The 14916-nt window shown below is 37.6% G+C and overlaps 1 protein-coding gene across 5 annotated transcripts in view; it reads left to right on the top strand.

Moving 5' to 3' along the window:
* Positions 1-14916, top strand: part of nlgn1 (neuroligin 1) — a 657056-nt gene that overhangs the window by 38599 nt on the left and 603541 nt on the right. For all 5 annotated transcript variants that reach the window (XM_039758969.1, XM_039758960.1, XM_039758951.1 and 2 more), the window contains exon 2: positions 12288-13086. In XM_039758969.1, coding sequence (XP_039614903.1) covers positions 12597-13086 — 490 coding nt within the window. In that variant the 5' untranslated portion in view covers positions 12288-12596. The remainder of the gene's footprint in view (positions 1-12287; positions 13087-14916) is intronic.

Here is a 14916-nt window from a genome sequence, read left to right as displayed (position 1 = left end):
ACATTTAATGTTTAAAATATATAAAACTACATGTAGGCAAAATGCTTTTCACCTACATATATATTGGCAACAATACACAATGCTGTATGGTACACTAACCACAGTCCTTTTTAGAGCTGGTTTACATTTGCAGTAGTTCTCACTGTTTTTTTTTTTTTTATTATTATTTACAGCTATTGTGTAATTGCACAGTACATAATGATTTCAAGTATGGTTGACTTCTGTTTCATCTTCTACATCAATGTGAATAAACTAGAGAAAGAATGTTACAAATTCTGCAGATATTAATGCATCCATTGATATTCCAAAACCATTTATTTCATTTAAGGATTGTAGAATATGCCAGGCTCTACAGTCAGCTGCGTGTTCAATGAAACCTTCATTGACAAATCCTCTGAGAACGAAGTTCCTTTATAACAAAGTCTAAATAAAATGTGCTGTGGACTATGCACTACAATAATTGAAGCACTAGTTTGTTAGTGTGCTGGCATTGTGCAGCTTCCTTATACAGAATAGTCATTGTCTGTCGTTAATATAGCGTGTGCTGTGGAATACATAGTTATTATGTGTGGGTGCTGAGTTATTATTATTTGTCCAGCATGTCAAGAAAATTTAGAGTGATATATTTAGAAAGTAAACTGCAAATTATAAAGAGGATAGAACCTGGAGACAAAAAATGCCATGTAGCAGAATCTTTGGGATTAGCACCTGGTCATGAAAGAAGGTAGTAAAGAGCTTGAAAAAGAGGGTGCTAATAGAGAACACTTTCCTGAAACACTTCTGCTGCGGAAGTTGTTCTAGGTTCGTGGACACCAGTGAGTCTTCTTAAGGAGAGTGAGGCAGATAATGTTGCATCTGAGCGGTGCCCGTTCTAGGTTATTTTGCACCATAGGCCAAGCTTATTAGTGTGCCAACCAACTGTTCGGTAGCTAACCTGCTGGGTTCTTGCCCCTTATGATCTGCACCCTAGGCAAATGCCTAATTCACCCTTAATGGTGGTGCTGGCTTGCCTCTGAGTCAAGATGAGGTGCAAGACGCAGCCATGGGCATGAACTTCTAGACCAGGGGTCTCCAACCTTTTTTCCCCCGAGAGCTAATTTTACAAAATGAAAATGGCCGAGAGCTACTCATGTTTTCTAACATTTATTCTCATAGCTTATTTCAACCCAAACAAACTGAATAAGCTTGTTTTGCCTGAACATTATGAAATGTTGGTGTTTACAACTCACATTTTGCATTAAAACATCACAAAAAATATTTAGTTCACCTGCAAGTGCATTTTGTATGTCTGTATGCATTTTCTAATGTATCTCACACTATTAAATTAAAACATGAATGCTGTCAAAACAAAACAATGCAATTACAAATACACAGATATTACTTATTAATGTGTCATTTTGTTACATGTCGCTACTCTTGTGAAGTGAAACAGTTGCATGTGTGATGTGTTTTTTAGTTAGTCAGATGACTGGCGCTGCATGGAGTCGACGAGAGGCATATGGTGGAATGAAGCCACTTAGGTTCACTCTTATGGAGTCATTTAAATGTTCATCTGTTTAGTCTTGTTCTAAACTTTGATTATATGAAATTCATGTCAGAAAAGGCAGACTCACAGAGGTACTGTATGTAGAACCAAACAAAGCAGACATTTTCATAGCCGTTTGGTGAAGACTCTTATAGTTATTTGGCTCTACTAAGCTCCAGAAATGCTGAGAATGCTGTTGGGACTTTAACAGCACATTATTTTGAAGGTTTACTAATATATAATATATAAAATCCAATGTCTGTCTGTCTGCATGTCAGTCCGCTTTTCACAAGGGATCTACTTAACAGATTTAGATCGGGGTTTTTTTTTTCTATAATTTGCTTGTACATCCCGGTTGATTTTGTGACTTCTCTCATTTCGCTGTGTATCGTATTTCGCTTACGGTACCAATTTATTCGCGTGAGTCCCAGAAAAAGGCAACGGGCCTTCCTCTCTCACTCGCCAGTTTTGGAGCGTGTACCTTAACTCCGCTTAGCTAGCGAATGATAGAACAATTGAATTCAGCTTTGTTACTTAGGTCTTAATGAGTTTGAGTCCAGATATTCTCTTAAGTGTATGCCACATTGAAAAGAGAGATTGCAATTCAGATTTTGGATCGTGATATGATTTTTTTGGAAAGATCGCCAACCCCTAATTTGACTAATCAAGTTTTCAGATTTGTGTAGGATTCATTAACCCTTTGGTGAGCTACTTGGAAAGGGGTTGCGAGCTACCAGTAGCTCGTGAGCGATGTGTTAGAGACCCCTGGTCTAGACTATGAACAAGGCAGATGACAATGTATGGAGCTGCAAGGAAAGCCATGTTAAATCAGCGCACCGGCAATGGCATTATAGGGTGGCCAAGGAAGAAACCCCATTCAAACAACCTCATCATTATACATACAGTTAAACCCTGATTATATGTCACTCGATTCATCATGAATTTCTGCTGACCATCAGGGCCAAAGGAAAAAAAATGTGTATGCCAGTGCCTTCCTATTACTGTACCTCTACTGCTGTGTGGTACGCTGCAAGCAATGCACATTGGAACAACTCTACCAATGGTGAAAGTGCTTCAAGTATTGCTTCAGTTTACAGAGTAGAAAGAACAGTAAATGATATAAAGCATGATGCAAAAAAATTTGAAAACGTGTTGAAATTGGAAACCACTAACTAATGTTATTCTGTATTAATGTTAATATTCTTCTGTTCTGTAATTTTCTTTTTAAATTCTGTAATATTATGTTAATATGTTGTGACTTGCAGGTAGCTTGTGATGCGCTGTGGGGGAGCAGAAAGGGTGTAATACTGTGTAAGTGATGGAACTGAATGAATGTCTTCTCCTCTTTATGGGGCACGCTGATGAGTGACAGGAGAAGTTAGGAGAAAAAGGAAGGAAGTTTTGAGTAGGGTGTCAAGAGACAATAAGCAGGAGTGTTTGCACTATAGAGATAGGCAGAATGTGAGTGGCAGGAACTAAACTGTTTCGAAGGTGTAATGTTAATATCCATTTATTTATATAGCACTTTTAAAACCATTCAGGAATGCTGTGGCCAAAGTGCTTTATAATAATAGAATGAAAGAAAACAGATAAATAACATAAATAGAAATAAAATATATGAACATACAATAAAATGCATAATAAATAGAAGTAATGTTATATAATCACAAAGAGGAAACCTTCAGTATTACTGAAGGTCACGGAATGCAAGTGAATAGAAATGAGACTTTAATCTTGTTTTGAACAGTTCAATTGTAGACAACTCCTTTATATGATGAGGTAAAGAGTTCCACAGGCGAGGAGCAGCAGCTGCAAAAGCCCTGTTCCCCTTAGTTTTACATTTGGTACGAGGGACAACAAGAGACAACTGACCAGAAGATCTAAGCACTCTGAATGGCTGGTGTAAAACACATAATTAAGATAAATAGGCAGGAAAGATGTAAAGATTTAAAGACTAGCAACAAGATTTTAAAATCAATTCGAAAACTGACAGGGAGCCAGTGTAAAGAAGTTAAAATAGGAGAAACTGAGTTATACTTTCTTGTCCCAACCAGAAAGCAAGCGGCAGCATTCTAGACCAACTCTAACCTGTGTATCAGGGATTTGTTAATCCCAGAATACAGCGAGTTGCAATAATCGAGGTGAGAAAAAATAGAAGCATGAGTAGCTTTCTCAAGATCCCTAGAAGATAAAAAAGGCTTGATCTTACTTAATAGACGAAGCTGGAAAAAGCAAGTCTTGACTACAGAATTTACTTGTTTCTCAAAAGAGAGGTTACTGTCAAGGATAACACCTAGATTGCGGACTTGAGGTTTGCAAAAGACAGAGAAAGAGCCGAGAGGTCCAAGACCAATTTAGGCTTTAGCTAATGGACCCACTATAAGCACCTCTGTTTTATTTTGATTCAGATCAAGAAAATTATTAGCCATCCAGGATCTTAGTTCAGAGGCAGTTGTGAAGTTGATTTATTGCAGAGTTGCAGACAGGAATATAATAAACCTGAGTATCATCAGCATAGCAGTGAAAAGAAATGTGTAATTTCCTAAAAAATAACTCCAATAGGATGAAGGTATATAGAGAATAAAATAGGACCCAAAATGGATCCCTGAGGAACACCATATTTAAGAGGAGCAGTAGACGAAAAAGAGGAATTTAAAGTCATTGAAAAATGTCTACCAGTTAAATATGACCTGAACCAGTTAAGAGCAGCCCCTTTAAGCCCAACAAGATGTTCAAGTCATATCAGCAATATCTCATGGTCAATAGTGTCAAAGGCAGCGGACAGGTCAAGGAGGAGATGGACTGCCATGTCACCTGAGTCAGTAATAATAGAAATGTCATTGAATACTTTTAGGCGGGCTGATTCAACACCATGATAACGCCTAAAGCCAGATTGGTAGATCTCAGATAAATTATTGGAGTTAAGTTGATCGACCAATTGATTATAAATAATTCTTTCTAGAATTTTAGCCAGAAATGGCAGTTGGGGAAATTGGGCCAAAATAGGTAAAAGTCAAGGATTTAACTTTGCGTTTTTCTAGATGGGGACGGACAGCAGCATTTTTAAAAAATGAGGGCACAACCCCTGCACTTATGGAATCATTGATAATGGCTAGTAAGAAAGGGCCCAAAACATCAAAGGCATCCACTAAGAAACATGGTGGCACTACAGTATATCAAGAGAGCTTGGAGCTGGTTTAAGGGAGTCTAAGACAATGTCATGATTAACAGTAGGAAGTTTTTAACCAGTTTGAACAATGCCACAGCGGATAGTATCAATTTTGCTAAAAAAAGAATGATAGAAACTGTTCACATGAATGAACAGTGCTATTTAATCCCATCACAGAATGAGGGTGAATGGCTGAATTAATTGAATTAAATAAGACCCTAGAATTCTTAGAATGACTGGATACTAAATCGGCAAAGAAATCTTGTTTAGCTTTTTTAACTGCAGGCTGGAAATTCAAAAGAGAAGTCCTAAAAATCTGTTTAGAGACAATCAATCCATCTTTTTTCCAATGGCGTTCAGCAGGTTGACAGGTGCGGTGCAGCGATCGCGTAGTTTCATTTAGCCAGGGAGCAGGTCTTCCCTTATTACTGCATATCTTGAGCGGAGCAATTCTAAGTCTAAAACCGTTTTACTGGAAGAATTATATTTTAAGACAGAATCATCGATACCATTATTTCTGACATGCACATCAAGACTAGAGAAAATGGTTCTAAAATTGGATATAATAGGAGTATTTAAAAAGGGTGAGCAGCGTGGGGGACAGCTATTAGTCAGGACATCAACAGCAATATTCATATCCATCATTATAGAAAGTGATCAATGAAAGAAATCTTGCATAAATCAATATTATTAACAGAAATATCACGAGTAAGAACGAGATCAAGGGTGTGACCAAGAGAGTGAGTTGGTTTATAAATATGCTGGATAAAATCAAATTAGTCCAATAATGATAAAAAGCCATTAACCAAAGGTTTCCATTGACAACAAATGTGAATGTTAAAATCATCAACAATAAATACTTGGGAGAGGGTCATATCAGCCAGGAGATCAGAGAATTCAGAAATGAAAGTATCATAAATTACAGGAGGTCTATAAACCACGGCAAACGACAAAGAAGGGGAGCTGCACACTTCGAAAAATTGCAGTTCAAAGCTGCTAAACGGACCCCTTGCAAAGCTCTGACACAAGAACATACTTTTAAAAACAGTGGCAATGCCCCCACCACGGCGAGTGAGATGAGGAGAGTTTAAAAATGAATAACCTAATGGTACCAAGTCAATAAAACAAGAAAAATCCCCATTTAAAATCCAAGGCTCCGTGATGAATAATTTTAAATAGAAGGAGACCCAGAGACATAGTGACATAAATAGCTACTCTAATCTTGGCAAAGCCAAACTCTCTGCCATTTTGATAGATTTTATCATTGTTGTTTAAGGTATTTGTTTCTTGCTTTTCGCTCTAGTTTCACTTTTTTTGACTGTTTTGTATTGTTTTTTCCCTTTTATTCCTGCATTATGGTGGCTAGTTGATTATGCTCATTAGAAGACAGCTGTTGTAAGCAGGCCCTCTGGTCAGCTGAGCAAAAATAAATAAATAAATAAAATTTTTTATAGGCTTACCCAAAACACTTCATACAGTACCTTAGGCCTTTCCTTATGCTGATGTTTTTAACACAAAATGCTGGTGGCCTTAATATTGTTGGAGTATTTTTTGATGACTCATTGTGGTAAAACAAGTCTCCGGGGTGTTTTATCGAGTTAATTTGTTATTGGTTAAAGTGTTTTTTTAAGTACAGCCTGCTGGCTTACCAACCATCAAGCAGCACACATGTTATATGTGCAGTTGCTTGGGTTTTAGTTAATTCCAAAGAAGCTGCATGATTAATTAATGTGAGCTGGGGTGACCACAGGATATTGGAAATGGTTAGTGTTCAGGAGAGAGAAAAGACAAAGGGACAAAGATGGAAAGACAACCATAAGAAGACAACAAGTGATCACTTTGTAGATGTCTGTCCTGTCCTGTCCTGTCCTTTCCTCCCAAAATACTCATCAAGCTCAACCCCATCAGCTCTGCTGAGGTTTTTAAAAGGAACAGGGTCAATGCCTGTGGCTGTTGTGGAGGTTAATGGGAGTAGCAACATTTAAGCAGATGACGGGGGAGTGAGGCCGTGGGAATAATATATCTTTAGGTAGATCCACCGCGTGGTGGTATCGGGGTATAGGGCGATGTGCCCAGTTGAGTTATATTTGACTGGCAGTGGTAGCAGACCAAGATGCAGCGACCTATGTGAGAAGGATTCAGGATGTTCTGTTTAGGGAAGAAGGAATAGTTTGTGAATGATCTCTGGGATTTAAAAGTGCTTATTTATTTGACTTATTTATTGGAACACTTTGATTTTTTTAAAGGAGTTAGTTATTGAAGCACAGTAACATTTTGCACTTTGATATTTTTTTTTAATAAACATTTGTTACGCTTTTGAACAAAAAGGTTTGCCTGTTTTCTTCCTCCAACCTGTTACATGTCTACAAGGTATCTCAACAGAATGGTGTGCCAATGGCTGCAAGAACATCACAAAATGTATTTATTGTTCTTATTAGTGCAGCTGAATTATGACACTGAACGTTAATAGGAATCCAGTTTATTGCTAACATCTGTATTCAATCACACTTAGCTACTTAGTAGTCACTAATACACTGAATATGCCAAAATATGTTAATTTTCAGTATTTTTAACGCATTATACATAGGAGAGGTTTATAAGTATTATGAACTCTGTGTGGAAAATAATTTTAACAGAGAGAAATTATATTGGAGTTCAAGAGTTGAGAAAAAGTGTTTATCAAAGACATTACTAAGTACATTTATTAAGTATTGTGTCAGAAGAATGCTACCATAATTTCCATGAATGCAATGTATGCTTTTGTGAGTAAACAGGAAAGTAAAACAATGTTGTCATCCTAAGTAAATCAAGACTTTGACTAAACCTGTAGGTTTGTGTCATGCATCTGCTGCTTTCTGGCTTGCGAAGCAGGAAAAAACTAGATGTGTAATTATTGCAGATGATATGTTGTTTTAAAGCATATTCTTGAAGTGGAACACAAGGTCACAAATGGAAACCATTTAAGAGAAAGTTTAAGACACAGTTTTTAGTGGTATGGAGGTTTATGTTATGAACATACATCGTGAGCGGTCTTGGTGTTCATGGCTGTTTTTAAATAGTTATTGGAGTGGGAAAATGAACAGGGAAATATGAAAAATTTGATTGGTAGGGGGAGAAAAATGACATTGTCACGCAAAGTTCTAACCAAAAGAGAAATCAAAACTGATCATCAAACCCAAATCATGTATTTAAAACAAAGTCCAAAAATAAATATGGTTCTTGTGCTTAACTAACACTAGAAAAATTAATCCAAAACACTGATGTCTGCACCTTCCCTATTCCATCCTAAATAAGCAGGGAATGATGACCAAAATTTTCTTATAATCTCTGAATTAAATGACTAACAGCAAGGATGGCAACTGCAAACCACTGGCCATGACATTGCAGAGATAGTCATGCATTGGGGTCATCATCATGAGAGGCAGTACAGACTTGCACTGTGGTGACTTCACAAAAAAATAAATATAAAAACAAAAATCTTTCTAGATATCCAAAAATACATCCTATATCTTCTTACAGGGAAGAAATGGAAATTCCTCACAGTTTGCACTGCTACTGTTCAGCTCCTGGAGAATGGGGTTTGTTCTTTGGACTGATCATTCTGTGTTAGGAATTTGTATTGTTTGTCGGCATGAGATTTGTTTTCTAAGATGTGCAGGTTTGGTTAATTAGAACTATATGACTGACTCTGCTGTGAATGAGTATGGCTATATGCCTGCAAAATGAACTGGCATACCATGCATGGTTGGTTCTTAGCCTCTGTCTTCATCCAAAACCTGATATTTATCCATCATTCAGTCTCAGGTGTCCCATGGCACATGTGAGCCACAGTCTTGTTTTCTGCTGTGCGTGATGAACTCTCCACAATCTGCTGGTAGACACTGCTGAGTTTGAACTAAATTATATGAATCTTGTACAAGAAAGATGTGCTAAACTGTCAGTAACAGTTCTACATATTTCTATCAACATGGATGGATGAATTTTCACATGTAAAAAAATGTGACAAACCTGTTGGCTACAAAATGTTTGAAATTTAAACCAAGTGGACCCTTTCAGTTAGGATTTTGTATTGTTTTGGAGGCACACATTGAAGACAAACTAAGAAGCTGTGTTCGTTAAAACAGCCTATTTTTATGGAAGTGTGTTCCTTTACTTAAATCATTGGCCATTTTTGAGTAAAGTATATTGTAAACATCAGCTTCACAACAAGCCCCTGAAGAGACATCTAGCATTAGTTCCAGCTTGGGTTCTTGATCTTGTAACTATATTCAGGTTAAAACATTTTGTCTTTACACAAATATGTTACTGTATGTAAGCTACCATCTTGCTTAAAGCAGTTGCTTAGAGTTGTAAAACAACACTTGGGCTGGTAAGTCCAGCAATAATGTTTTGGTTGTTGGATCTAATATATACCTTTTTTGAATTTGAATGACAATTTTATTATTCTTCATTATTAAGGCAATAAATTATCAAAACAACAAGAACCAGAAGACCTTAATGAGAAGTAATTGTGTTCTCCTCTTTTAAAATGAGCCATGAGTATATGGGTTGCAAGCGTAGCTCAGTTTCATTTGGAGTTGACCTAACATAACATTTATTAAGAACTTAAATGGCCTTCAGAAGATTGAAGGACAGGAGTATTACATGATGTACTGTGGTTAAACAAATAGCAAATCTCTTCCTGCATACGATGCAGTAGTTTATGCAGTAATTGTATGTATTCTCCACTGGGGGATGTTATTTTTATTTTTATCTTCTCTAAGTATATACACACATGTTATTGAAAGGCTTTTTTTGCTTTCACTACATATAATTTAATGCCTTTAGTGAGCTTGGAAGTTAATATAATATTTTTTAAACTGGACATTTTTATAGCCAATATAAAACAGATTGGGAACCATAAAAGAATTTAGTGATAATACAGAAGTCGTTATGCTCATCAGCATTTTTTTAAAATAACACTGCATCTCAACTTAACTGCTCATCTTATTTTGTGCTATATTTTATCCAACCAGTACACGTTATAGATTCACATTCATTCCACATCTTATAGTATGGAGGCTGAATCCTTTTTGCTTTAATCCCTTTGACTATAAATGACAGTAAAGTCTGTCTCAAAAAGCTGTAACACAGGATTGTGGGAGTTTCCAAGTGGCATTCAGTTTATTACTTACAATTCTAGGTTCAGCTCAAAAGAAGCCCAAGATGTGAAAATTGCCAAATAACGAACTAGGCAACATAAATATTTCAAGCATAATAGAACACCAAAGTGTGATCACATGGACAATTTATGTGCGTATTTGTGTGGCAGTTTTTTCTCAGTTAAAGTAAAATCTAATCATGCCGTAGTAAGACTTGGGTTTGTTGACAGAGTTTAAACTGATTATGCAAATTGTAGCAGAGAGTTCATAACTTCATAAAGAAAAAACTCACCAAAGCTGGAACTGTGTGTTTAATAGTCACATTTGATCTGCCTCATTTAGGTGTCAAATATGGAACACCGAGCAAACCATGTTCATATAAACAAAATCTGTCTAAATATGAAGCACATATTTTAAAAATCTATCCATCCATTTTTTGGAGCCCACCCCATATACTAGAAAATCTTAGAGATCTACATCATAAGCTTAATGAATTTGAAATTATTCTAAGCCTAGATTTTGTTAGAAGTTTGCAGGTGCCCCATCTGTGCTGATGCAAGCTCTCTCCTGTGTCAAAAATTGTAAAGGTTGAGTTAAATGGTGCTGCATGGCTGAGTGACAGTTTATGACAGAAAATGTTCTCTCATGGGCTGCCATGCTAGAAGGTTAGTTTCTGCTTTGTACTTGAAGCTCAGGGATGACAGTATAACAATGTTAGATTGGACAGAAGGATGAAACTGAATCTGTATATTTTTAATGTTCTGACCGTTGGATCTTTTTTGTAGGTATCAATTTAAAAGTAAAATGATAGCACCAGATACACAAATCTTACAATGCTGTATGTAATCTTAGTTTTATTTACACACACACACACACATATATATATATATATATATATATACTGTATACTAGCTGTACCCCGTGGCTTCGCCCACATTGTGATGAAACAGGACAAACTTTAAATGTGAATAGATGTTGACACTATATCTGATCGTGTGTTCAGCTCTGACGGGAAAGCGTTCCCTGCGTGGGGAAAAAAGCATGTGGCCATGATATCTGGCGATCAGCAGCTACCCTGTAAAACATATGGAGCTCTTCTCTCTCTCTCTCTCTCTCTCTCTCTCTCTCTCTCTCTCTCTCTCTCTCTCTCTCTCTCTCTCTCTCTCTCTCTCTCTCTCTCTCTCTCTCTCTCTCTCTCTCAAAAACATCAAACGTTATTCCTTAACAATCTGTAGATGATGATGTCTGTTGAACAAACTGGTACCAGAAGCTAGGCGGAGGCAAGGTGCACTCCAACATGTGGCGAGGCATAGACTAAGTCGAACAGAGGCTGGCGAGGGAATGAGGAAGGCCCTGCCCCCCCCTGCTCTCAGCCCACAATCACTCTGTTGGATTTGCATAAATATATTGGTACCACAAGCGAACTAGGGTACTTAGTGCGATGAGAGAAGTCGCAAAATCAACCGGAAAGTTCAAGCAAATTATAGAAAACAACGAGATCTAAATCCATTAAGAAATTCTCTCGTGAAAAGCGGACAGACATAAACCGCACAGACATACAGACAGAACACGCTTGGACCACGAAATTTTTAAAACCGTTTCTTAATGAGCATCTATGGGCCAAGGGTAACCTACATTCCAAATTTCAAGTCACAAGACCTCATGGTTCGGGAGATTTTGTGATGAGTGAGTCAGTGGTATTTGGCTTTTTATATACAGTATAGATATTTGTGTGCATGTGTGTGTGTGTGTGTATGAAATATTGTTGGCTGAAGGAACACACAGGTCACAGAAGAAATGTTGGAGCACCAATTGGCCTGTTTCATATTCATAATCTCTAGAGCCGCTTGAAGGCATGTGGAATAACACATCTCGGAATAATGCCAAAATAGAAATAATCCAATAGGATCAAGGATCTATAGTGAGGTCTGTTCTGTGGTGGGAGCTCTGCTCTGCAGTTTGCTCTCTCCAGAGCTGACCTGTGTCAGTGAAATGGGAGGGTTGGAGTTTGTTGCCCTCATTGGGTAGTTTCTCAGGTCTCTCTCAGGGCACATGAGCTTGTTTGTTTAAAATGAGACAACAAATGTTAAGGGTTAATAAGTAAAGGAAGCACATACTGTGTACTCGTACAGTATATGCATGTGTATGTACAACAATGTCTCAGCTGTTTTTAGTTTGTTTTCCTAAATGTGACTTGTCTAAGAGTTATATTGCTCATTGTCTGACTGCTTTTGTCTTATTTGAAATATTCCAATGGTATATTCACATGAAAGGGCCCTCTATCAATAGTTAAACAGCTGTAGACCTTTGAATGATGGATGTGCTGTCATACTCAGGCAGCAATGCCTAATGGGTCAACTTGTCGTCAATAGAAAAGATAGTAAAAGCTAATGAAACCCTGCTCTGTCCATCTTTTTCTCTTATACTAATGACTTATTTTTATTTCCTACAGGATATAGACCTGCAGCTAACTGGATTTGATTTATACGAGGAAAATCTGCAGTAAATGGCTATGCTGTTCATATTGCCAGAATGGAAAATAGAATTGTCGATAGGATGTGGCCTGATAAATAGCGCCGTGTGAAGATGCCGCTCCAATAACTGTGAAATCAATGGGAAATACTTGCCATGCGAAAAGCCTTTGAGATTTTGACAGCATTGTGTTCTGGGGGTTTGATACCTTTGCTTAGATTGCCCTGCCTTGCAAGTGGATATAAATAGGATTGCTTTTAGTGCAGCTATACAGAAATAATTTTGGACGATGTCACTTCAGAAATCACCAGGATTTAACTATATGTGGCGGGTGATGAAGGTGCAGCTACACTCGGGAGTGGATGTCACTTTTGTCCTCTGGATACTTGGATTTACGCTGCAGGCAGCTGTTGTCTCATCCCAGAAGCTTGATGAATCGGACCCAGTGGTAACAACCACTTATGGTAAATTGCGAGGATTTAAAAAGGAACTCAACAATGAAATTTTGGGCCCAGTTATACAGTTTCGTGGTGTTCCGTATGCTGCACCTCCAATTGGAGAGCGCCGGTTTCAGCCCCCGGAGCCACCAGTCCCTTGGTCTGAAATACGCAATGCTACCCAGTTTGCCCCAGTTTGTCCCCAGAATATCTTGGAAGGAAGGCTACCAGAGGTCATGCTACCTGTGTGGTTCACAAATAATTTGGACATAGTTACAAGTTACGTTCAAGATCAGAGTGAAGACTGCCTTTTCTTAAATATCTATGTCCCAACAGAGGATGGTGAGTTTACAACAGGAACACGGGACCTTTTTGTTTTAAGTATTATTTTTCTAACTCATTATTTAAATATTATTTGAAGCATGTATTGTGCATGCCTTGTGAATTTTATATGTGCATGTAGCTGCTTACAGTACACATGTCTTTGTGTGTCTGAGTGTGAGAGTGTGTGTGTGTGTGTGAACATCTGTTTCCTAACTTCGTCATCCATGCTCATTATTTTTTTATTTTATTTATTTATTTTTTTGTCTGTCACGGCACGTCCATTCACGTGGAAAATAGTTCCTTCTTCCCCCTCCATATTAAACAAAAGACTAAAAACGTCCATCATTTGTTCATTGGGTGTGCAGGCTCAGTGACTTGGGGATAGTACATACTATCTGCCAGCTTCTAATTCAGAAAGTATGATGATAATTATAAAAAAAAAAAAATTGAGAGAAGTAAAGAAAAAAAAGCAGACAAATCTAAATATATTTCTATATTTATTTTTAAAAAGCCAAAGAGTGGTGTTGCATGCTCCTACTGTTCATAATGGAGCTCCATGTTATTTTTTAGTCTTCTATTCATTTTGCAGTAAAAAGAATATCCAAGGAATGTGCCAGGAAACCCGGCAAGAAAATTTGTAGAAAAGGAGGTATGTATAAAACGCACGCAAAAAAAAAGCAAAGAAAAAAAATCTGTGCCACAGAAGAGCCTGTACAGTATATGCCTCAAAAAAAAAAATCAAGGATGGGAGGCTTGGGGAGATAATAGGGACACCACATAGAGTGCGAGGTTGAACGGTCGGAAATTTTTCAGCAAATGGGTGAGACATTTTCAAGATGTAGTTGGAAAGCAATGACTTGGAATTAGATTTGAGGACGATGCAAAGCATAGCTTCAATTAAAATGAATTGTCTCTCAGTTCCATTGGCTTACGCTAGCTGTATTGATCATGATTTCATCAAGATAATGTCCTTCGAGGGCAGTAGGCCACAGAAACTGTAGCAGGCTATCTATGTGCAGTGGAAAGTCGTTGACAGAAACCTTGATAAGATGTATACGGCTTGGAGGGAAAGTATAACTTATAATTGTTGCAGGTTTTTTATTTTTTAAATGGAAAGGGTCTGTTTTAAATAAGAATGTATTTATTATAAAAATTGACTCGGCATACAGAGGCAAGTCTAATGGATAGTGGACAAAGGGGTAAAATAAAAATGTTTTCTGGCAGCTGAAAAATTTTTTGAGTTTTTTAATAAATCCGATGTCCATTCAGATGAATTACAAAATATGCTGTGGGTTTTTTTTTTGTTTTTTTTTTTTTAATCCCCTGTAAGTTCTCCCAGAATGCCTATTAAGAGGCGCTCCACACGTCCTTGCCTGCAGTAACACCTGCAGGGGAGACAGAGACTCAAGCAGCTGTAAGCTTTTCTGCAATCTGTGCCTCTGCTTTCACTGCCTCACCTGGTCAATGAGGTGAGTAGCTGACCCTTCCCTGAACCAACTCTCCTTGCACCTCCCCTCCCACTTGTTCCTCACTGACCACTTCTAAATTCCGACACACACACACACACACACACACACACACAAGTATGACTTCTTTTCTTCCCTACCGCAGCGACAACAGTACACAGTTAGCTCAATAAGCCTGCATGTAGCCAACAGGTCGCCAATCCCACACAGAATTGATTATTTCTGCTCCATCTATCAAAAAAAAAATTGTCCTATCTTGAAAAAAAAAATGAATCTGAGCATTGTATTTAGGTTTTATCTTTTTTACGCCTTTAAAAGCTATAAAGGGTTGCACTCTTCTGTATCAAATTAATTACTTTTTTGACCCAACTCGGAGGAACTA

Source organism: Polypterus senegalus, chromosome 1 (assembly GCF_016835505.1).
Source record: "Polypterus senegalus isolate Bchr_013 chromosome 1, ASM1683550v1, whole genome shotgun sequence".
Lineage (NCBI taxonomy): Eukaryota > Metazoa > Chordata > Cladistia > Polypteriformes > Polypteridae > Polypterus > Polypterus senegalus.
Note: the sequence above shows the minus strand (reverse complement) of the source record. Positions and strands in the feature narration are given on the sequence as shown.